The sequence below is a fragment of the Jaculus jaculus genome, chromosome 5 (genome assembly GCF_020740685.1).
Source record: "Jaculus jaculus isolate mJacJac1 chromosome 5, mJacJac1.mat.Y.cur, whole genome shotgun sequence".
In the NCBI taxonomy this organism is placed as follows: Eukaryota; Metazoa; Chordata; class Mammalia; order Rodentia; family Dipodidae; genus Jaculus; species Jaculus jaculus.
This window is the reverse complement of record NC_059106.1, coordinates 85593633-85619596: the sequence shown is the minus strand read 5'-3', so window position 1 is coordinate 85619596 and position 25964 is coordinate 85593633. Positions and strand designations below refer to the sequence as shown.

The window sequence follows — 25964 nt, the reverse complement described above, 5'->3', positions numbered from 1 at the left end:
GAGACACTACCTCGGAAACCCAAAAGAAAAGGAGGAAGGGGAAGGAGGGAAGGAGGGAAACAAGGAAAGAAGGAAGGGAGGGAGGAGGAAGGGAGGGAAACAAGGAAGGGAGGGAGGGAGGGACGAACGAACAAAGTCACTTCTATACCACAACAACACACTCACACTGCCCCTCAGCTCCACAATGACCTGTAGGAACTATGTGCTAAGGAACTTTTCTCAACCAGCTTTAAAAGCATGAATCACACGTAGACAACAGAGAACTAGCTTCATTTTTAGTCTAACAACCTATGTTAACAGAAGAAGGTATGAGAAAAATCACTTGTTTTTGAGAAGTAGTATGTTTTAAATTGTTTTTGGTATAATTACTTTCATGAACACACTGTGCTTAACCTAAAATTAAAGTCAGTTTAGGAATGTACATCTTTTTTTAGGTAGAGTCTCACTCTAGTCCAGGCTGACCTGGAACTAGCTAGGTGGCCTGAAACTCACAGAGATCCTCCTACCTCTACCTCCCAAGTTCTAGGATTAGAGGTATATGCCACTAAGCCTGGCAGAATAAACATTTTTTAAAATTTTGATTTATTTATTTATGAGAGAGAAAGAAGCAGAGAGAAAGAGAAAGAGAGAGGGAGGGAGGTAGGGAGGAAGGCCAGAGGGAGGCCTCTGGGCACTGCAAATGAAGTCCATATACATGCACCACTTTGTGCATCTGGCTTTACATGGGTACCGGGGAATGGAACCAGGGCTCTTAAGCTTTGCAGGCAGGCACTTTAATTTTTGTACCATCTCTCCGGCCCCAGAATATATATACGTATATATATTTTTCAAGGTAGAGTCTCACTATAGCCCAGGCTGGTCTAGAATCCACTCTGTAGTCTACAGGTGGCCTCGAACTCATGGCAATCCTCCTACCTCTGCCTCCCTAGTGCTGGGATTAAAGCAAGAGCCACCACTCCTGACCAGAATATACATTTTTGATGACACAGCAATCATTCCTAGTCCAGCACAGGATTTAATGTTGAACATAGATAAATATGACCATTTTATAGTTCAGAGCCAAACCTGGGCCTGCTGATTCTTGATCAGTCTTACTTGAAAAATGCCATTAAAAATTGGTAAGCTCATAGAAAAATTTTCCATAAAATTTTCTTTCCTAATACAAATGGCATATAAGCATCTAAAAAAATGTTCTACGTCACTAGTCATCAGGGAAATGCAGATTAAAACTACATTGAAATTCCATCTCACTCCTGTCAGATTGGCCACCATCATGAAAACAAATGATCATAAATGTTGGCGGGGATGTGGAAAAAGAGGAACCCTTCTGTACTGCTGGTGGGAATGCAGTCTGGTCCAGCCATTGTGGAAAACAGTGTGGAGGTTCCAAAAACAGCTAAAGATTGATCTACCATATGACCCAGCTATAGCACTCCTAGGCATATATCCAATGGATTCATCTCATTTCCTTAGAAGTACGTGCTCAACCATGTTTATTGCTGCTCAATTTATAATAGCCGGGAAATGGAACCAGCCTTGATGTCCCTCAACAGATGAGTGGATAATGAAGATGTGGCACATTTATACAATGGAGTTCTACTCAGTGGTAAAGAAAAATGAAGTTATGAAATTTGCAGAAAAATGGATGGACCTGGAAAGTATTATACTAAGTGAGGTAACCCAGGCCCAGAAAGCCAAGCGCCACATGTTCTCTCTCATATGTGGATCCTAGCTACAGATGATTGGGCTTCTGCGTGAGAAGGAAAATACTTGGTAGCAGAGGCCAGTAAGTTAAAAAGGAGACATAAAGGGAAGAGAAAGGAAGGGAGGAGGATCCTTAATAGGTTGATATTATATATATGTAATTACAATGATTGTAATGGGGAGGTAATATGATGGAGAATGGAATTTCAAATGGGAAAGTGTGGGGGTGGTGAGGGAGGGAATTACCATGGGATATATTTTATAATCATGGAAAATGTCAATAAAATTTAAAATTTTTTTTTCTTTCCTGCCATGACTTCATAATAGGAAGTACACTGGAAATCATTTCAAAATGGGTACTGTCCCTCCTCACACTAATGTAAACCTTCCCTACCCCATTTTCCCTTCAGTCTACCACTATGCCTCTATCTACACTAAACTACAACACAAACACTTTTAGTTAGTCTTGGACTAACTGATCAGTCTTTTAGTCTCTGAAACACAGGCAAGAAAGGTATGCTATATATACAAATAGGTAGGAGTTTGGGGCTGGAGATGGCTCAGGGGTTAAGGCACTTGCCTGCAATGCCTAATGACCCAGATTTGATCCCCAGTACCCATGTTAAGCCAAATGCACAAAGTGGCAGATGCATCTGGAGTTCATTTGCAGTGGATAGAGGCCCTGGTGTGCGCATTCTCTGTCTCTCCTTGCAAATAAATAATTTTTAAAAATAGGGAAGATAGGGCTGGAGAGATGGCTTAGCGGTTAAGCGCTTGCCTGTGAAGCCTAAGGACCCCGGTTCGAGGCTCGGTTCCCCAGGTCCCACGTTAGCCAGATGCACAAGGGGGCGCACGCGTCTGAAGTTCGTTTGCAGAGGCTGGAAGCCCTGGCGCGCCCATTCTCTCTCTCTCCCTCTATCTGTCTTTCTCTCTGTGTCTGTTGCTCTCAAATAAATAAATAAAAATTATTAAAAAAATACCAATAAAAAAAATAGGTAAGATATAATGTCTCATTATCAAGATTAAAATTTTTTTCTTCCAAGGACACTACCACGAAAATTTTAAAAAAGACAACTCATACAATGAAAGAAAGTGTGTAGGACTGGGAAGATGGGTCAGTAGTTAAAGGCACTTGCTTAAAAATAACTATAAATCAATCTGGGAAATATATATAAAAACATAAATTATTACAGCTCAATAATATGATAATACAAATAAAAATAATCAATGAGGCTGAGCATGTTGGCACACACCTTTAATCCCAGCACTCAGGGGGCACAGGTAGGAGGCTCACTGTGAGTTCAAGGCCACATTGAGACTACATAGTGAATTCTAGGTCAATCTGGACTAGACTGAGGTCCTACATTGAAAAATAGCAAAAAAAAAAAGCACTGATAATTTTTAAGGTACACTATTTTGGTGAAAAGCTAATTTCATACCTACTAGGATAGGTATAAAAACTACATAGTAGTGGGCTGGAGAGATGGCTTAGTGGTTAAGGCACTTGCCTGCAAAGTCTAAGGACCTTGGTTTGATTCCCCAGGACCCATGTAAGCCAGATGCTTAAGGTGGTGCAAGCGTCTGGAGTTAATTAAAAAAGTACATAGTAGTGGAAGAACCTTTTGTACACTGCTTCTACAAATGTAGAACAGTGTGGTTGCTGTAGAGAACAATTGGGTGGATCCTCAACAAGCTAACAGAATATGATACCTGCACACTCCAGAGAAGTGTAAAGCAGGAATGAAACTCTGGACAATAGGTGCGGGGGGGGGGGGGGAGAAACTGTGTATATCAGCAGAGGAATATGTAAACAAAATATGGTACATACAAGGAACCATTGTTCAACCATAGAAATGAACTAATGAGTAACACTTTGATACATCCTCTAGTGCAATAAACCAGACACAACAGAATAAATACGAGTCCACAGATAGGAGGCACCTAGAATAGGCAGGTTCATAGAACAGGTCAGAAGTTAACAGGGAGGGGCTCAGTTACACCAATATGCTGACAGAGGGCTGGTGCATACTGGTTCGAAAGGATTCTGACAGTATACCACTTGAGAAAAGTGGGAATGCCTGGGTCCTCAGCCAGCAGTTTTGAGTGTTGAAATGTAGGCCTGAGAAGACAAAACTGGCTGTTTGGTGTGCAGGTTTTCTTGCTGGCCAGGACTGAGCCTAACCCTGAGGCCCAGGAGCCCACCCCAAACCTAAGTTAGATCCATTTTGCTGCCCAGACTAAACAATTGGAAGCTGTGACAGGTTTCCTTTCCTTCACAGGTGAGCTACTTGGGATCTAGATACAACAGCCCCAATGAGATGGGAGCCAGAAGGAAGGCTCCTGGAGAATAGCCAGGAGACTGTTGGCAGTTTTGATGACATGAACGTCTCAGAATGTTTCCTTAGCATCTTTGCTGTGATGGGGTCATTTTCCTTGTATCAAGGATTATGACACCAACATTCAAACCTAATTTGGGCCTGAAATAACAACCACATTTGCATACTGATTCTGCTGCAGACTGAATTAGATCTCAAAGCCATCCATGGAGCCTTCTACAGTACCCCCACTGAAGAGATATCCCTCAGCACTGCTGATCTCATAAAGGTTAGAGGAGATAGGAGGAAGCCTAAAAATGGACACTGTGGTAGTCTGAATGTATGTCCCCATTGACTCAGGTGTTAAAACCTTGTAAGTTGGATCTTCAGCTGCCAGCTCTGGGGGAGGTGTCACTAGAGACAGATCTGAATTCCTGCCCAAAGGTGTAAGAGCAGTTTGAGCTCTGTGGGTCCTGCTTGCTGCCAGTTTTGTGCTTGCTGCTTTCTTTTTTTCTGGTGTTTGCTGGCAAGTGGTGATTTTTCTCTGCTTGGATTTATGAATGGGAGCCAGCTTCTTTTGCCATTGATGGAATTTCCCTTGGATCTGTAAGCTGACATTAATCCCATACCATGCATAAATTGTGTTTGGTTGAATGCTCATCCCGGCATTGTAGAACTGTCTACAGCAGAAATTTGGTACTGGGAGTGGGGAGTTGATCAGCTGACTCTAATCACAGGGATTTTGGTCTTTTGAACTTGTGTATTGGAAGAGGAATATGTATGGACTTGGTACTTGTGACTGCAGAAGCCGCATAGTGTGGTAAGCCAAATTTTATGGGTTATTCTGATAAGAGCTTGGCAATGCTAAGTGCAGAAAGAATTATGTTGGCTTATGAACTTTTAAAAGAGAAGGAAAGACAGCAAAATATTTTGGAGGAACTGAGCTATTGGCATAGGGGTTAGCTATATTCTGCTGCCCAGAGAGTTTGATCAAAGTTAAATTTGAATTTAATGGGGCTGGTGTGTTTGGCAGAAGACATAGAACTGAAAGATGTAAGATTTACAGTTGGAAGAATCCACAGAGAGAGGTTTTAGGTTACTAAAGCTGCTACTGTCAAGCAGATTACCACCATTAACTGCTTTACATTCAAACAATAGAAAAGATGCCTGAAATAAAGTCCACCCAAGAAAGGATGAATGAGTAGGAATGAAAACTCTTTTGAAAGGAGAAGACTGAAAGAAAACCTGCTCTTCATCAACATCATGATTTATTTCCTCCCTGGACTGACAATACGGCTGTGTCTCTGCACATCTGGTATCAATTTTAGAAGCACGAAAAATGCATAGAAGTGGGTCATGAAGTACACACGATTCCAGGAACCACTGCTGAAATGCAGCATGGGAAACAGGTGTGTGATGTGCCTGGTAGAGAAACCAGTGAGGTCATTATAAGACTGACCATGATTTGCAATGGAGACCCAAAGATGTTTTAAATATACCAGAACTATGCAAAGGCTATCATAAAGTGCTGTTGGCTTGGGATCGAAGTTTTCCCTGGCTACTAAGCCCAGCTGGAGGGATGAAAGTTAGAAATCCAGAGACTATAATCACTGGGTATGGATGATGGACTTGAACTGCAGATGTTTGATGTTTACCAGATGGTTATTGATTTTGCATTTGTCCATCCAGTCTTTCCTTGTTATACATTATAACAAAGAAAATATTTACTATATGTTGGAGGTATGTAACTATTTTGATTTTTCAGGACTTACAGTCAAGAGACAGTCTTGAATCACAGATGAGATTTGGGATTTTAAAACAGTCTTAAAATTGGCAAAGACTATGAGGACCTTTAAATTTGAGCTAAATGCAATTTATAATGTGAGATAGTTATGAGTCTATGGAGGCCAAGGGCAGAATGTGGTAGTTTGAATGTAGGTTCCCCATAGATTCAGGTGTTTTATTAAAACTTATAATGTGGAGGCTGGAGAGATGGCCTAGCAGTTAAGGTGCTTGCCTGTGAAGCCTAAAGACCCAGATTCAATTCCCCAGTACCCACATAAACTGGATGCACAAGGTGACACATGCATCTGGAGTTTGCATGAATGGCTAGAGGTCCTGGTACAACCATTCTCTCCCTCCCTCCCTCTCTCCCTCCCCCCACTCCTCCTAATAAATAAAATACTGGGGGAAAAAAAAAAAAACTTGCGTTTGGGTCTGCAGCCACCTGACTAGAGGATGTGTCACTGGGAGCAGATCCTGCAGTCCAGCCCAAGGTGTCACTTTGAGGGGATCCTGCAGTCCAGCCCAAAGGTGCAAGAGAGCAGTTTGAGATTGGGGGTCCCGCTTACTGCCAGTTTTGTGCTTGCTGCTTTTTGGTATTTGCTGGATGATGATTGTTTCTCTCTCTGCTTAGATTTATGAATGACAGCCAGCTTCTTCCACCTTTGCTGAAACTCCCCTTGATCTATCAGATGAAATGAATCCCTGCCTCCCATAAACTGTGCTTGGCTGGGTGCTCATCCCAGCATTGTGGAACTGTCTACAACAGATATCTTATCTTCTTTTTGCTTCTTTAAATAAATGTCACTTTTTGAGACAAAACCAACTAAAAAAACCTAACAGCTGCCAGGAAAAGGAAGTATCAGGAATTATTAATGATTATAGACTTCTGTTTTGATTAATGAAAATATATTAGACAAACATAGCAGTGATAGTTGAACACTTGCATTGTGAATACAGTTAATACTATGGAATTACACACTTAAAACAGTGAAAGTAGCTGGGTGTAATGGTGCACACCTTTAATCCCAGCATTTGGGAGGCTGAGGTAGGAAGATCGTTTTGAGTTTGAGGCTAGCCTGAGACTATACAGTGAACTTCAGGTCAGCCTGGACTACAGAGAGACTCTACCTCAAAAAACAAACAAAAGACACACACACACACACACACACACACACACACACACACACACACAGAGAAAATGGCTAATGTGGAAATTTTCAGACAAGCACCTTAACCACTAAGCTATCTCTCCAGCCTTTATTTAGTCTTTGTGACAACTACATAAAACTGATGGTATGTTCAGTTTATAAAGGAAGATACAGAATATATATATATATTTTCATGGATTCTAAACTAAAATACAGACCACTATCTAAATTCAAATACTATTCTGGAAAAATTCTACTACATTTATTCTTTTATTTATTTGTGAAAGAGAGTCAGCCAGACAGAGAGAGAATGGGCATACCAAGGCCCCTAGCCACTGCAAACAAACTCCAGATGTATGTGCCACTTTGTGCATCTGGCTTTACATGAGTACTGGGGAACTGAACCTGGGTCCTTAGACATTGCAGGCAAGTACCTTTACCACTGAGCCACCTCTCCAGCCCACATTCATTTTTTAAAATACTTTTATTTATTTGAGAGACAGAAAGGGGCAGGAATGCATACAACAGGGCCTCCAGCTCCTGCAAACTCCAGAGACATGTGCCACCATGAGCTTATGCGGGTTCTGGGGAACTGAACCTGAGTCCCTAGGCTTCAGAGGCAAGTACCTTAACTGCTAACCTATCTCTCCAGCCCTCCACATTAATTTTCAATGCATCCCACTTCTTTTTTAAGAAATATTTTTATTTTTATTTATTTATTTATTTGAGAGAAAGAGAGGCAGAGAGAGAAAGAGAGAGAGAGAGAGAGAGAGAGAGAGAATGGGCATGCCAGGGCATCCAGCCACTGCAAACAAACTCCAGATGAATGTGGCACCTTGTGCATCTGGCTCACATGGGTCCTGGGGAATTGAACTTGGGTCCTTTAGCTTTGCAGGCAAGCACCTTAAGCACTAAGCCACCTCTCCAGTCCCCCATTTCTTAAATATTTAAAACTTTAAAGTGCAAACATATACAATCGTTATGTTTAAAAATGTATATTCTGGGCTGGAGAGATGGCTCATAGTGGTTAAAGCATTTGTCTGTAAAGCCTAAGGACCAAGTTCAAATCCCCTGTACCCATATAAGCCAAATACACATGGTAGCGTATGTGTCTGGAGTTCATATGCAGTAGCTAGAGGCCCTGGTACACTCATTCTCTCTCTCTCTCTCTACCTGACTTTTTTTTGTTTGTTTGTTTGTTTGTTTGTTTTTTTGTTTTTCGAGGTAGGGTCTCACTCTGGCTCAGGCTGACCTGGAATTCACTATGTAGTCCCAGGGTGGCCTCGAACTCTCGGTGATCCTCCTACCTCTGCCTCCCGAGTGCTGGGATTAAAGGCGTGCGACACCATGCCCAGCTTCTACCTGACTCTTTCTATCTTTCAAATAAATAAGAAATAAAACATTATAAAAAAAAAAAACAACTTCTAATCATGACATCATGGCACACACTTGAAACACCAGTATCCACGAGACTAAGGCAGAAGGACGGCAAAAGGAGGAGGGAAATAAACCATGAAGGAAACCTTCCATATAAGAAAATTGGAGCAAGCCAGGTGTGGTGGCACATGTCTTTAACCCCAGCACTTAGGAGGCAGAGGTAGGAGGATACTGATGAGTTAGTTCAAAGCCACTCTGAGACAACATAGTGAATTCCAGGTCAGCCTGAGCTAGAACAAGACCCTACCTCACAAAACCAAAAATAATTAATTAATAGATAGATAAAAACTGGATCTTTAAAATGATGTCCTTCTCTCCCACTGGTGAATGATACTTTTAGAACAGGTTCTAATGGCTGCTGGCCTTTGTACCTGGTAATGTTTTCAATGGCTTAGGAGAGGAACTTCAGAAAGGTATTGTAGGGATTGTTCTGGAGCTCCACTTCATAATTACCTTCTGAAAGGAATCTGACTCCTCACAATTAAAATTATACTTGGGAGATAACCCAGTTTATAAGGCACTTGCTGCTCAAATCTGAGTACCCAAGTTCAGTCCTTTCCAGACAATATGTAAAAATCCTATGGTGAGCCTCTGTAATCCCAGCATGTTGGTATGGATGGGAGACAGACAAGAGAACTTCCAAAAAACCTGCAGCTGCAGTAACTACTGCAAAGAACTCCAGAAGCACATGATCCAGAAAGCCCTGCCTCAGGGGAGAAAAAAAAAGAAGCTGAAAGGCAAGGACTCTGACCTCCACATCCATATCCATACTCTCACATGCACATGAAACACACACATATAAACACACAAAAAAAATCAGACTCACATCATTAATGCACAGCTGAGTTCCCACCACTCTGAACTCTATGGGTACATAATCTACAATAATACAGTTGAGCACTTAACAATGAACTGCCCATTTGGAAGAAGATGGTCATGTCCTGGTGCTCAAGTGGTGCATATGCACTCCCATGTTAGGCTAGGTTATGGGTGACAATCCCCAAACTCAGTAGCATAAAATAATGAGCTTCTATTTCTTGCCCTTTTTACCTATTTTGTCAAGATGGCCTTTGAAGATCAGAATCTGCTGGTAGACATTTAAAAAGAAGGCTCAGAGTTAATAGGTTTTTACTGTATACTGGCATGGAAATGAGAACATAAATTTCAGTCACACTCAAAAAGCTGGGTGTTCTTGATCCACCTTGATTAAGCCAGATTCTAGACATCCTTGTCTCATTTGCTTTATCCTTGATATTTTTCCACTTCTGAAACACTAACATTTCCTATTTTGTTAGTACTTGAATAACTAGTAATGTTCCACTATTTGACAGCCTAAATTAGCTATTAAGTCAATTTTCAATTACACAATCAAAATGTCTTCTGGGGTGCCTGTATGCTCCCAGTAGACCAAGAAAAAGGAAATGCATGTATTACTGTCTACCTAAACCATACATCATTATAAAGGTAAATCCTGTGGGTTTAACCATGTGGATTTTTAAATAGCAAATACACTTTAGAAGCTCCAAAAAAGAAGTTGGCAGAAAGGAAATGTTTTTTGTGTAACTTCAAGGAAGGCATATTTGCTTGTTAGTATGGGATATAGCCTAATGATGAATGTAACAACTTATACGTCTTTTGGGAAACACTGACATAAACCAGACATAGAACATATATTTAATGGGACCCAGTCCCTCAAAGTGACAGTTCTGAGACAGTAAGATACAACTGGTGCTGTTTCTTTTATCCAAGTTATGTTGTGATAACTTTATTCACCGGGCTGAACAACACTGTCAGCAAACAGTATGTCAGCCACAACTGTTCTCTATTAAGTTTTAAATGCTCTTATCATATGTTTAGTCTGTAAAAATGTTCTTGATTTGTCAGGTTAAAGCAACTGAAATGTTACAGCAAATACACTTTCAAGTATTAGCTTTCAAGTAACAAAAGTCAACATGACCTCATGACACGAAGTATCACCAGAATGACTTCTTAGAAATGTTCTGATTTCAATTCAGAATGCCAGCTGTTAAATACTGTACTCTTATGTGACTTTGGGAGGTCTTAGTTAGCACAGTTCTCTTCCATTAGCATTTCAACTGGAATGTAATGTTTAAATTAACCAATTATGGTCAATGGAACTTTTAACCCAAAGTGTGTAAATTAGATTTCAAAGGGAATAAGGACGAGGAAAAGAAGACTTTGAGTTAGGGCAAACTGAGGCAGAAATATCTAATTTTGTTTGGGAAATTTTTTAAAGTTTTTTTTTTTTCCTTTTTAAGGAATATTTTATTTATGGGCTAGGAAGATGGCTTTGGGGTTAAGGCACTTGCCTATAAAGCCAAAGGACCCAGGTTCAATTCCCCAGTACCCATGTAAGCCAGATGCACAAGGTGACACATATGTCTGGAATTCATTTACAGTAGCTTAAAGCCCTGGAGAGTCCATTCTCTCTCTCTCTCTCTCTCTCTCTCTCTCTCTCTCTCTCTCTGTCTCATCTTGCTAGTAATACATTTTTAAAATATTTTATTTATTTGCAAGGGGAGTGAGCGAGCACACTAGGGTCTCTTGCCACTGCAAATGAGCTCTAGGTACATGCACCCTTTGTGCATCTGGCTTAACATGGGTGTTGGGAAATTTAACCTGGGCTGGCTTTGCAAGCAAGTACCTTAATTACTGAGGCATCTCTCCAGCCCCTTGTTTGGGATTTTTTAAAACGCTACCTTCCCCACCCCACACACACCAGACAAACCACTGCTACCTGGCACAACACAGAGACCCATACAGCTTAAAGATCTCTTCAATCGCACCCCTCCTCCCGAAAATTGAACCTAAGGCCTTATCTATACTGGGTAAGCACCTAACACTGAGCTACATATTTGTATTGAAGGATACAAATCAAGTTTCATGCCAGGACTGAGGCTGTAGCTCAATGGTAGCAGTGGTAGAGTCCTTCCCTGGCACATGTAAAGCCCTGGTTCAACCCCCAGTACCTCAATAAAACAGCCCAGCATGGTGGCTCACACCTATAATCTCAGCACTCTGGAGACTGAGGTCGAGGATTACTGTGAGTTTGAGGCCAGCCTGGGCCAGAGACCCTGCCTTTAAAAAAAAAAAAAAGTAACAAAATAACAACATGTGTGTCAGACTGCCTGAGAATGAACTTAACCATGTGACTTTAGCCAAGTCCTTTGCTTCCATTTCCATGTCTGTACAGTAGGAATAATGCATCAGATTTCTCTCACTGGGGCATTAGGTATGAAACTTTTGATCTGTGTCCTTTAGTTATTTTGTCTAGTAACTCAGAATGACTACTAAAATTTGGTATTTATGCTTCTCAACATATTTTTAAAATATTTTTATTTATCTGAGGGGGGAATGAATAGGTATGCTAGGACCTCACACTGCTGCAAATGAACTCCCGGTACATGCTACAGCCACACTGTGCATCTGGCTTTACATAGGTATTGGGGAATAGAATTCAGGCCTGCAGGCTTTGCAAGTGCCTTTAATCACTGACCCATCTTCCAATTCCTCAACATATTTTTCTCATTTACTATGGATGAGCAGATTAGAATGGGGGAAGGAGATGTGCTAACATATATTAAGTACCTAATACATTTCAATCATCATACCATTCAATTACATAGGTTCTTTTGGCTAATCCTCCCAATACCCTATAACATAGATATATTCCTAGGGGCTGGAGAGATGGCTCAGCAGTAAAAGGTGCTTACTTGAAAGCTGGGTTTGATTCCCCAGTACCCATGTAAAGTCAGCTGCACAAAATGGTGTTTATTTTCAGGGACAAGAGGTCCTGGTGCACCCATATTTTCTCTTTCTTCTTTCAAATAAATAAAATATTTTTTAATGAACAATTGGGTTGGAGAAATGGCTTAGTGGTTAAGGCACTTGCATGCAAAGCCTAAGGACCTACGTTCGACTCCCCAGAACCCATGTAAGCCAGATGCACAGGGAGGCACATGCATTTGGAGTTCATTTGTAGGAGCTAAAGGCCCCGGCACATCCATTCTCACTCTCTAGTAAACAAACAAATAAATAAAAATAATTTTTTTTAAATTTACAATTATCAGTTGAGGAAATTAAAGTCAAAAATTGAAATATCCAGGAGCAGGAGCCAGATATAACTAGCTTCAAGCTCTACTTAATATTTATTAAGCATCAATTCACACCAAAGTGCTAGACACTAAAGGTACAATGACACATTTAAAAATCTACAATTCAGGGGTTGGAGAGATGGCTTAGCGGTTAAGCGCTTGCCTGTGAAGCCTAAGGACCCCAGTTCAAGGTTCAATTCCCCAGGACCCACGTTAGCCAGATGCACAAGAAGGCGCACGTGTCTGGAGTTCATTTGCAGTGGCTGGAGGCCCTGGCACGCCCATTCTCTCTCTCTATCACTCTCAAATAAATAAATAAAAATGAACAAAAACTTTTTCTAAAAAAATCTACAATTCAAGGCTAGAGAGATGGCTTAGAAGTTAAGGTACTTACCTGCAAAGCCAAAGGACCCAGGTTTGATTCCTCAGAACCCACATAAGCCAGATGCACAAGATGGCACATGCATCTGGAGTTTGTTAGCAGTGGCTGGGGGCCCTGAGGCACCCATTCTTTATCTGCCTCTTTCTTTCTTTTTTTAAGTTTTTATTTATTTATTTGAGAGTGACAGAGAGAAAGAGGCAGACAGAGAGAATAGGCACACCAGGGCTTCCAGCCACTACAAACGAACTCCAGATGCATGTGTTCCCCTTGTGCATTTGGCTAACATGGGTCCTGGTGAATTAAGCCTCGAACTGAGGTCCCTAGGCTACACAGGCAAGCGCTTAACCACTAAGCCATCTCTCCAACCCTATCTGCCTCTTTCTTCCTCTCTCTCTTTCTCTCATAAATAAATAAAAATTTTAAATCTACTATTTGGGGCTGGAGAGATGGCTCAGTGATTCAGGTACTTCCCTGCAAAGCCTAATACCCAGGTTCAATTTCCCAGTACCCACATAAATTCAGATGCACAAAGAGGCACATGCATGCAGAGTATGTTTGCAGTAACTGGAGGCCCTGGCATGCCCATTCTCTCTTTTCTCTCTGCTTGCAAGTAAGTTTTATTTTAAAAAGATTATAATTCATCAGGCATGGTGGTACATGCAATCCAAGCACTTGGGAGGCTGAGGTAGGAAGAAAGCTCTGAGTTTGCAGCCAGTCTGAGAGTACATAGTAAATTTCAGGTCAGCCTGGGCTAGAGTAACACCCTGCCTCGAAAAGAAAAAATTCTACAATTCTTGCCAGGCATCTTTAAGCCCAGCATTCGGGAGTCCAAGGTAGGAGGATCCCTGTGAGTCTGAGGCCAGCCTGAGACTATATAGTGAGTTCCAGGTCAGCTGGGCTAGAGTGAGACATTGCCTCAAAAAAAATCTACAATCTTTGCAAGGTGAGGTGGTACACACTCTTAATCCCAGTACTCAGGAGGTTGAGGATCACTTTGAGTTGGAGGCCAGCCTGAGACTACAGAGTGGTTTCCAAATCAGCCTGAGCTATAGCGAGACCCTACTTAGAAAAACCAAAACACAGAAAGTTTTTAAAAGCTTAAAATTCTTACCTTACAATAAAGGAGTCAATTAAATAATCATAACAATGAATTATAGCTATAGAACGACAGAATTACAAACCAATACATGTTATGAAGCATATTGAAAACCTAATCTCGTCTAAAAATGCCACAGTAAATTTTACAGAGAAAATGACATTTAAGCTCTTGGTCCCCAAACTATGTGCCAAGGTACCTTCAGACAAATTCCCAAATGCCCTAGGCTTATGTTTACTTTTCTTTTCCTTTTTATGCATTCCCCCAAGGTTAGGTCTCACTGTAGCTCAGGCTGACCTGGAACTTACTCTGTAGTCCCAGGATGGCCTTGAACTCACATCCACACTCCTACCTCTGCCTCCCAAGTGCTAGGATTAAAGATATATGCCACCATGCCTGGTCTTTTCTTTTTTAAAAAACATTTTTATTTGTTTGAGAGAAACAATGGGTGTGCCAGTACAAGCTAACTCTAGACATATGTGACACTTTGTGCATCTGGCTTTATGTGGGTACTGGGGAACTGAACCCCGGCACACAAGCTTTGCTAGCAAGTACCTTTAAATCTGAGCCTTCTCTCCAGCCTGGGTTTAAATTTTCAAGGGAACAAGGTAATACTAGATAGCTGTTAAGACCCCATATAAACTTCCTGGTCAAGGTAGCTAAGTTTCAACTTCAGACCATGTACTTTTGGATGTTGTCATAGCTCTATAATGCTGATTTGTTTTTTTTGTAGGCAAGTGCTGTAATTAAAAAAAAAAAAAACTGCCACATGAAAATTAATGTGGGAAAGGAAATGAGGGTGAAAGTGTCCAGTGAGATTCCAAGTTATAATAAACTGTAGTCCTCAATAGGTCTATACATCTCATTAGTAACTGAGATGAAATTAAGTTGCTAATTTTTCCTAATTTATATGTATTATTCCCTCAAACCACTACTAAGTTGTTACAAAATAATTAAGTATTGCTTGACTTTAATAAATACAACTGTCAGATATTTCTTTTGGCCAAGAGTCACTGTGGAAAAAAATAAGACACCATGAGCATCAGGCATGACAAACATTCTGGAATCTTCAAAGTAAGACCTGAAAAATGAACAGGCCCTTTAAATACCATGTGGTAAAATGTGCAGGAGCAAATGACAAAGAGATCTCACCCTTAAAAGCATTACATTCTAGTTGGGGAGGAAAAAGAAAAGAAAAACAGTTAAAATACTTTATGGTAAAGCATTAATACCTGCAAAATTCTTTTATCTTTTGTCATGAAGTTCTATGAGGTGCACACCTGCAAATGAGAGCCTTGAGAAGCATCCCTATCCACAGACACTGCACAGTCCGTATTCAGGAAGCATTCTGAGTTTCAGTCTCACTTAATGTTGGTTTTCCCTAGACTTTTCTCCGAATTCAATCTCCACTTACTGTACACAAGGGTAACTCAGTCTTAAGTGCCTTCACTTCCCACATCTTCCAGCAGCCCCTGGCCTTCACAAGTGAACTTGTACATGAAGCTTGTACATGTATTGAAGCTTAGATGCCAGGATTTAAATGACATATGAGATACATATGTGTCACAGGACTTGTCACTGTATACCTACAGTTCCTTTCAGTCAACTGGGCAGATGGCACAGTAATTAAAGGTGCTTGCTTGCATTTCAGTAACTATCACAAGGACCTGGCTCTTAAAAAACATGCTCATTCTCTTGTCTCACTTTCTCTGTCTCTCTACTTGCAAATAAATAAATAAACTTTAAAAAATAGGGCTGGAGAGATGGCTAAGTGGTTAAGGTGCTTGCATATGAAGCCAAAGAACCCAGGTTTGATTCCCCAGTACCCACTTAAGCCAAATGTACAAGGTGGCACATGCATCTAGAGTTTATTTCTCTCACACTCTGCCTCTTATCTCTCTCTCAAATAAAGAAAGTAAATAAAAAATAAAATAAAGACCTTTTTTTCTGAGTAAATTACTCATTTTCCCCTAGGGACACATTAGGTAGAATGGGGAGATGTGTGTGTGTGTGTACATGTGTATGTGTATGTGTGTTTGTATGTATATCTGTATATATACATATGCATGTTTTCATTCATTTGTACTTGTCATTTATTTAGAAAGCATTTAAAAATTTTTATTTGCATGTGTGTGTCGGGGGGTATGGGCATGCTAGGGTTTCTTACTGTTGTAAGCTAACATCTGTTTGGCTTTACATAGATGGCTGGCAAATTGAACTTGGGCCAGCAGGCTTTGTAAGCAAGCACCTTTAACCACTGGGCCATCTCTCCAGCCCTATTTTTTAAAGTTTATTTATTTATTTGCAAGTAGAGAGACAGAGAAAGTGAGACAAGAGAATGAGCATGCCAGGGTCTCCAGCCATTGCAAACAAACTCCAGATGCATGTGCCACTGGTATATCTGGCTTTACATGGGTACTGGGGAATTGAACCCCGGTCACTAGGCTTTGTAGGCAAATGCTTCAACTGTATTTTGTTTGTTTGTTTGTTTGTTTTTCGAGGTAGGGTTTCACTCTAGCCCAGGCTGAGCTGGAATTCACTATGCAGTCACAGGCTGGCCTACAACCCAGAGATTCTCCTACCTCAGCCTCCCAAGTACTGTGATTAAAGGCATGTGCCACCACATCCAGCTAGAAAAACTTCTTTAGAAAGAAGGTAACAAAACTTAAAATAATAATTTTCCAATATTGGTAAAGAATCATGCTGCTAACAGAAATGTGATAAGCATAAGCTTCTGGTGGTTAATTTTCAGTATCAATATGATGCTAAGGGATAAACAACCACAGAGCTGGTGAAATTTTTCTGAGTGGGTCTTGAGATGTTTTGGAAGACGTCAGCATTTGAACCAGTGGACTGAGCAAGTGTTAGCCCTCAGCCCTCACCATCCAATCCACTCAGAGCTCCTAGAACAAAAGCCGGAGGAAGAACAACACTGCTCGGAGCTTAAGGTCCTCGCATATGGAGTATCATGTGACTTCTTAGCTTTTATAATCGTCAGCCAGTTCCCCAAGTAAGTACCCTTTTGGTATCAATAGCTGAATAATTCTCTTTTTGTGGAAAAGTCAAATATAATGCTTTCTCAAAATAACTGGAAAAATCATCAATTAAAATTTTAAAATGAAAAAAAAATAAAAGAAAATAAATTTTAAAATGAGCCTGGCATGGTGGCACACACCTTTGATCCCAGCACTCGGGAGGCAGAGGTAGGAGGATCACCATGAGTTCAAGGCCACCCTGAGACTACACAGTGAATTCCACATCAGCCTGGGCTAGAGTGAGACCCTACCTCAAAAATCCAAAAAAAAAAAAAATTTTAAATGTACAAACCTTCTGACCCAGCAATCCACATATACGAATCTTGCTTATAAAATAAAAGTATCCACAGCAAACTGGGGCAATATTCAGAATATCTGAGCTACAAATAAAAATGAATTAAATCTGTAGTTAAGCCTTGAAAGGATATAGTTTCTTTACTAGAAAACAGAATGACTCTAGTGAACATTGAAAATGTAGCTGGAACTGGCAGTACATGCCTTTAATCCCAGCACTCAGGAGGCTGAGGTAGGAGGACTATCATGAGTTTGAGGCCACCCTGAGACTACATAGTAAATTCCAGGTCAGCCTGGGCTAGAGTAAGACCCTACCTCAAAAAAAAAAAAAAAAAAAAAAAAATTCTAAAAGATTTGTGATTTTTTGTAAAATTACTGAGAAAGAGATGAGGCAGTTAATACTGCTAACCTCAGGATTAAAAGAAACTGAATTTACCCCAACAGGCATGTTACTTTTGCAACTAAAATGGAAAGGGAAAAAAAGCCACAAAGGAAGTACAAAAAAATAATTTGAAGCTATTCTCCCCTCTTCTAAATTTTCAACATAAAAAGAAAAACAACTCAGGGTTGGGCTGGAGAGATGGCTTAGTGGTTAAGGCATTTGCCTGCAAAGCCAAAAGACCCAGTTTCGATTCCCCAGGGCCCACATAAACCAGATGCACAAGGGACACATGTGTCTGGAGTTCATTTGCATTTGGCTAATGGCCCTGGCATGCCTATTCTCTGTCTGTCTCTATCTCTCTCTCTGCTTGCAAAAAATGAAAAAAACCATGGTATAAGCACCCTTAATAAAACACTAGTACTTCAAGGATTCCATGAACCATCTCTATACAGATCATTTAAAACTACTTTAAAAATAAAAACAAGCCAGGTATGTTGGCACATGTCTGTAATCCCAGCACTTGGGAGGCAAAGGTAGGAGGATCACCATGAGTTCAAGGCCACCCTGAGACAACATAGTGAATTCCAGGTCAACCTGGATTAGAGCAAGACCCTACCTCGAAAAGCCAATAAATAAATACAAAAAATAGGCCAGACATGGTGGCACATGCCTTTAATCACAGCACTTGGGAGGCCGAGGTGGGAGGATCACCATGAATTTGAGGTCAACCTGAGGCTACAAGTGAATTCCAGGTCAGCCTGGGCTAGAGTGAAACCCTAGACCTTTAATCCCAGCACTCGGGAAGCAGAAGTAGGAGGATCACCATGAGGCCACCCTGAGACTACACAGTGAATCCCAGGTCACCCTGAGCTAGACTGAGGCCCTACCTTGAAAAACAAAAACAAAAAAATTATTCGCTAGATGTGATGGCGCTCACCTTTAATCCCAGCAATCAGGAGGCAGAGGTAAAAGGATTGCTATGAGTTCGAGGCCACCCTGAGAATACAGAGTGAATTCCAGGTCAGCCTGGATTAGAGTGAAACACTACCTCAAAAAACAAACAAACAAAAATTATTCCATAACCATACACACCAGGAAGAAAAAAGTCTTATTCTTAAACATCAGACTGGACTCTGAGGTCTACAGATTTTTCCTATCTGTTTGTTTTTTTTTTTTTTTCAGTGCACGTGTGTTCTGGAATATGTAATCAAAAGCTTTTGAAAATCTGCTCAGCATACTTACCACTCATTCACTGAGAGTAAGCAGAAATGTCACATGAGAACTATGAGAAATATAGAGCTAGGTCTCATTATTCACCCTTATCTTCCAGAAAGTGGGAAAGCTACCCACTACTTGGGCGCCCCCTGGGGACCAAATTTTTTTAAGTACAGGATTAAGTTATGTCTTCTGTCAATATTTATTCAATAACTACTTACTAAGAACCTATTACGTGCTAGATACAATGTACAAAAATGGAAACAAAAACAGAAAAGTTTCAGGGCTGGAGAGATGGCTTAGTGTTTAAAGCACTTGCCAGTGAAGCCAAAGGACCCAGGTTCAATTCCCCAGAACCCACAGCCAGATGTGCATGGTAGTGCATTCATCTGGAGTTCTTCTGCAGAGGTTAAAGGCCCTGGCATGCCCATTCTTTCCCTCCCTCCTTCTCTCTCTAATAAATGAAAATAAAATTTAAAGAAAAAATTTAAAATGGAAGCTTCATATTTTTGTGTGTGTATGGTATGTGTGCATGTGTGCACATGCATCTGTGTATGTGTAGTCCAGAGGTTGACATTACTCCACCTTACACACTGAGACAGGGTCTCTCACTAAGCCCTGTGTTCACCAACTTAGCTAATCCACTTAGCCATCTTGCTCCAAGGATTTGCCTGCCACTGCCTCCCAAGCACATATGTCTCTCGGCCTGGCATTTCCATGGGTGGAACATCCAGTCTCAGACCCTCATGCTTTTGCAGCAGTAGCTTTACAGACTGCCATCTCCCCAACTCCAAGTTTCTGATTTCTACATACTTACATTCAGTATCATTCAAAATGTTTCCTGGACTCTTTCTGATTTCTACATACTTAAATTCAGTATTATTCAAAATGTTTCCTGAACTCAGTAAATGGGATGGACATGCAAATAGGAGTCACCCCTGCAAACAAGACCTGAAGAAAGTTATAACATGGATAGAAGTTTAAGTCGTAATTTGGTTATGTAAACAAAGGGCTGGTAAGATGGCTTAATGGTTAAGGAGCTTACCTGCAAAACCTAAGGACCTAAGTTTGATTCCCTAGTACCCACGTAAAGCCAGGTGCACAAGGCGCATGAGTCTGGAGTTTGTTTGTAGTGGTTCGAGGCCCTGGTATGCTAATTTTCATTCTCTCTCAAATAAATAAATTATTTTGGGGTGGAGAAATGGCTTAGTGGTCAAAGCGCTTGTCTGTGAAGCCTAAAGATCCAGGTTTGATTCCCCAGAACCCACATAAACCAGATGCACAAGGTGGCACATGAGTCTGGAGTTTGTTTGCAGTGGTTAAAGGCCCTGGCATTCCCATTCCCCCACCACTCAAGTAAATAAATAAAATATTTTTTAAAATGACAAAATGTTCACAATTTGTAAAAAGAGAAGTTTAAATATTCTTTCTAACTAACACATGCAAAATTGTGGGTGTTATTCTTAAAGGTAATTGAGGTTATGGTGTTATAATTTCTCTTGGGCCAAAACAAACATAAAATTTAATTTTTAAAAAATTTTTTTGTTCATTTTTATTTATTTATTTGAGAGTGACACACAGAGAGAGACAGAGAGAAAGAGGCAGATAGAGAGGGAGGGAGAATGGGCACGCCAGGGCCTCCAGCCACTGCAAATGAACTCCAGACACATGTACCCCCTTGTGCATCTGGCTAACATGGGTCCTGGGGAATCAAGCCTCAAACCAGGGTCCTTAGGCTTCACAGGCAAGCACTTAACTGCTAAGCCATCTCTCCAGCCCAAAATTTAATTTTTCAAAACTCAAAAATAGCACAGCATTGACATCATGATTTTGTTTTGCACACATATGTGTGTGTGGTATACATATGTATTCATTGTTTGAGGTTGTGTGTGTGTGTGTGTGTGTGTGTGTGTGTGTGTGTGTGTAGGCCAGAGGACAACCTCAGGTGTCATCCTCAGGTACACTGTCCACCTCTTTTTGAGACAGGGTCTCTCATTAGATAGACTGGTTAGCTAGAGCTCCGGATATCCATCTATCTCCAGTTCCTCAGTACTGGGATTAAAGGTACACACTACCACCACTGGCATTTACATGGGTACTGGGGATCAAACTCAGGAACTCATGTTTTCAAGGCAAAACCATTTATTGACTGAGCTATCTTCCCAGCCCTGCCTTCATGAGTTTTTAGAAAAAAAAAAAATTCCACTATGAGCACATGTATTGAACTGATTTAGAAAATTGCTAATTTAAAAAAAAATTTAAAGATGACACAGATTTAGAAATAATCAAGTAGAGAGCAAAACAAATAAAAAGCAAAAAAGGACCAGCACAAATAAATGGGTAAAGTCAATCCTTTAGACATCCCCCCTAAGTCTTCTTCCCAGATGGCAACACCTGTATTCCTAGCACTTGGGAGGCTGAGGCAGAGTAGTTAATGGCTGGGCTGGGGAGATGATTTAGTGATTAAGGTGCTTGCCTGTAAAGCCAAAGTCCTAGGTTCGATTCCCCAGGACCCAAATGCACAAGGTGGCATATACATCTGGGATTCCTTTGCAGTGGCTAGAGGCCCTGATGTGCCCATTCTCTCCCTCCCTCTCTCCCTCCCTCTCCCTCTCTCTCTCTAATAAATAAATAAAAATAAAAGAGGGCTGGAGAGATGGCTTAGTGGTTAAGGCACTTGCCTGCAAGGCCAAAGGACCTCAGTTTGATTCCCCAGGACCCATGTAAACAAGGTGGCACATGTATATGGAGTTCATTTGCAGTGGCCAGAAACCCTGGCATACCCACATTCTCCCCCCACCTGCCTCTTCCCCTCTCTGAAATAAATAAAAACAAAATATTTTTAAAAAGTAAAAGAACGAACAACCAAATTAATAATAATAATAATAATAATAGTTAGTGGTCAGCCTGAGCTCCAGAGTGAGACTGTCTCAAAATCAAAAAACCAACTTCTGGCAGCAAGTTAGAAGTCAAGGTAATTTCCCCACAGAAACAATTCTATTTCAGCACATTTCAGGAACCCTGTGAACTAAATTAGGTTTGACATGATAGTTGGGGAATTTAATATCTAGTTATATAACATTTTCCCAACAGAAAAAAAATAATTTCAAAAATTACAATCTTTTGGGATTCAGTTTATAACTTCCTGTGTAATGAAAGATTGAGCCAAAATGCAAAAAAAATTGCAAAGGGAAAAATACCTTACTTAGGTGATTATAGATCTTCCAGTGTTTATTTAATCAGCAAGGGGAAAGTAAATGCTAAAATACAAATTGTCTAGAATTGGCCAATTATCAGGTTAACATTTATGGCTACTGTAACCAACAGCAAAGAGGTTCATGAAAGATGACAGATCAAAATAGTTTAAATGCTTGGTGGGACAGACTTGTGGGCCCACCTATGCATGAGGCTGAGGAAGGAGAATCTTAAGTTCAAGGCCTGGGTCAGCTAGTATCAGCAACTTAGTCAGATCCTGTTTCAAAATAAAAATTAAAAAGAGGAAGGCAGCCGGGTGTGGTAGTGCATGCCTTTAATCCAAGAACTCAGGAGGCAAAGGTAGAAGGATAACTGTTAGTTCAAGACCACCCTGAGACTACGTAGTTAATTCCAGGTCAGGGCCAGAGTAAGACTCTACCTCAAAAAAAACAAAAACAAAAAATTTTAAAAAGAGGAATGCAATGTAACTCCTCTGTGGTAGAGAAGTTGCCTAGTATGTATGAGACACTTGGTTCAACACCCAATACTGTCAAAAAAGTTAATATACATTAAAGAACAGAATCTGGGCTGGAGAGATGGCTTAGCAGTTAAGGCACTTGTTTGCAAAACCTAAGGACCCAGGTCCAATCTCAATACCCAAGTAAACCAGATACACATGGTGGCGCACGCATCTGGAGTTTGTTTGTAGTGGTTAGAGGTCCTAGTGTGCCCATTCTCAATGTTTATCTACCTCTTTCTCTCTCTCTCATGATAAAAACAAAATTTAAAGATCACAATCTTATAACTGATAATTAACAAGTTTAAGATATTACTGAACAAAGTATAAATACTAATCACTGATCATTTTTTCAATTATTTATTTATTTGTCAGGGTGCATGTGGGTATGCCAGAGTCTCTAGCCACTGCAAATGAATACTCGAATGCTCAACCAGCATTACATGGGTGGCTGGGCAATTGAACTGAGGGGAGCAGACTCTGTAAGCAAGTGCCTTTAATTTCTGAGCCATCTTCCCAGGCACCTGGACATATATTTTTTTAATCCAGTGAAGTAATGTGAGTATTAGGGTAGATATGGGCATTTATAATGTTTATACATTATAAACTAAAACAAAATATTTAAGTACACTCAACTATAGATGTTATCATTACATTTTAAAGAACACTTTCAGGGACTAGTTGGGAAGACTGGGGCTTAGCAAGAGTGGAGGGCAGTGGGGATTAAATATGATGAACATATATGATATATGAAATATACATGTGTGAAATTGCCAAAAATAAAAAAAAAAATAAAACTTAAGAGAAAAAAGTAAGGCAGCTTCAAAATAAAACCTACTGGCTGCAGGTAATAATCTTATTACCACCCTACCTGCTGCCCACAGCAGTGTACTAAGTAAAGCTGTTCAATTTCTAAAAATAAATAAATAAAAATTATAAATATAAAAAAGGAAGTTTAAATAGAGAACAAATTATTTGCCTGTTTGTGCCAGATGTTTTTTGACTCATTTAATATTTACAATTACCACAGATGATAGACATTTCTAGTTTCTCCTTTCTTACAAGGGAGTTCAAGCTAAAAGTAACTTCTCTAGGGCAAAAAAAAAAAAAAAAAAAAAAAACGAACAGTAACAGCACAGTCAGGGTTTGAACTCATATCTGTTTAATTCTAAAGTCTTTGCACCTGCCCTTAGTATATTTATATTTTAAGTTATTTCATTTATAAAACAAAAACCTTAAAACCACTTGTCATGTGTCTTATGAAAAGTGAATACAGCGGGTGTGGTGGTGCACCTTCAATCCAAGCATTTAGAAGGCCAACCCTGAGACTACAGAGTGAATTCCACGTCAGCTTGGGCTAGAGTGACACCCTACCTCAAAAAACCAAAACAGTGACTTTTAGAACACATCCTACTTTTCCCAAGCACTCTTTAGGGAATAAAATATAGGACAGGAGTTGAACATATGATCACAAAAGTAAAAGTCGGAAGCGAATATAGGCTGTGCCCCCGGGAAAAGAGGAAAACTATCTTAGAATTTCTAAGTCAAAAGCTCGCTGGCCATTAAATTTAACAGTGATTTGCCACACCACTGTCTCTAGCCATCTTTTCTTCTTCCCAAGCACTCCCCCAGACTGTCCATTACAGTATCACTAACAGTATCACTGCAGCTAACATCTCCAGGACTGGAAAAACAGTCATGGCAGAGCAGAGGTTTGAACCGCTGATTGAGTCTAATGTCTTTGCTCCCTTCCCTGTATCTGGCACTCTAGACCCCAAATATTAACAGCACTGAACTGGTAAACTTGTCGCGCCTCAAAGCAAGAAGGGGAAATGTAACAGGATTTGACTTGAGAGGTGTTTCACTTTCTCAGCCCATCTGAGAGCAGACAGCCTTTTATTTCATGAGACCAGGCAAGTGAGGACCACAGAAAGGTCGTGACGCCTACAGGTGGGAAGAATGAGTTGGCAGACCGGCTAAAGGGTAAAAGCTTGACCTCGGCACACCTCACAGATGCTTTTCCAACCGCAAGATCCGGGTGTACTCACTGCTCGGGCCCTGCCCTGGAGCCTGCCTAGGTGGGGCAGAAGCGTAGCTTGCCTGACCGGGGCGGGCTAAAGGCCGAAGGGTTAGCCCGGCGCTCAGCCCACGGACAGGCACGGAGAGGGGGAAAGGAAAAAGAAAAAAGCCAGTGTCCGCGTCAGGCCAAAGGCGCGCTTCCCGGAGCTCACCCTCCACGAACGGCGACCCTGAGTCCGCGCCGAGCCCCAGATGCTGGCCCTCCCGGAGTCCTGTCCCACCCACTCTCGAGTCACACCGGGTCCCCAAAATGTCCTGAATCCGGGGAGACACACAAAGCAGCTCCCCACCCCCGGCCGGCCTCAGCACGCTAGCGCCCCGAAACGCCGCGCGCCCGCGCCCCTCCGCCCCGGGCCACGCGGGCGGCGCGGGGGCCGCCGGGACTCGTAGTCCGCGGCCCGTGCGGCTGGCGGCTCGAGCGCGCCGAGCCCCCGAAGCCCTCCGCCGCCCGGCCTCACCTCCACGATGCGCGCGCACTGGGTCCCCTTGCCGGCGCCGGGACCGCCGAGGACGAACACGACCAGAGGCTTCATGAGGCGGCGAGGACACTGGAGAAGCGGCCCGCGGGTCAGCAGCGAGAAGCTCGGGCCCAGGACTCGCAGCAGCGGGCGACGACAGCCGCTCTGCATACAGCGGCTCGGTGACAGCGGGCGGCGCGGGGTGGGGCGGCGGCAGAAAGGGGCGGGCCGAGCGGGGCCCCGGCCCCCGCCGCCCAGCGGCCCGGAGTCGGGCGGCCGGAAGGGGCGGGGCCTCCGCGGACGCGGGCGGCCGCGCCCGGGCGGTCTCCAGTCAGGCGGTTCCTGCCGCGCCGGGCTCCGCTCCGCTGGGTGCCCGCCCGCTCCAGCCTGGGCGGGGGTTCCCGTGCCCGCAGGCCACCGGGAGTTTGTGTGTGCCCGGAGCCCCGAGGTCCGCCCTGCCGCAGGTCCAGTTCCAACGACGAGGCGGTCGACCCGAAGGAGTGATCATGAATCTATTGTGAAGGAAACAAACGAAGGGGAAACGAGGACATAGCTTGGTTAAGGTAGTAGAAGGTGACATTCAAGCCAAGGCTGGAGGAAAGAGCAAAGCCAGGGAAAGCTGGGACGGACCGTCCTACTTGTGGAGCGTAATCTATAACGCTGTCTGTGAGGGAGAGGCGAATGGCAGGTCTGAAGAAGTGGCTTATCATCCAGACCTTTGGTTATGCAAAGGAATTTGGATTGTATTCTAATCGCAGAGAAAAGCCTAAACTATAATTCCGTTTCCCTGCCCCTTTTATTAGGGAA

General features: G+C 41.9%; 1 protein-coding gene across 1 annotated transcript in view; it reads right to left on the bottom strand.

The window, feature by feature from the left end:
* Cmpk1 (cytidine/uridine monophosphate kinase 1) overlaps positions 1 to 25359 on the bottom strand; it is a 70652-nt gene extending 45293 nt beyond the window's left edge. The window contains exon 1 of the mRNA XM_045148707.1: positions 25158 to 25359. Within this exon, the coding sequence (XP_045004642.1) occupies positions 25158 to 25328 (171 nt within the window). The 5' untranslated portion in view covers positions 25329 to 25359. The remainder of the gene's footprint in view (positions 1 to 25157) is intronic.
* Between the last annotated feature and the right edge of the window lie 605 nt (positions 25360 to 25964).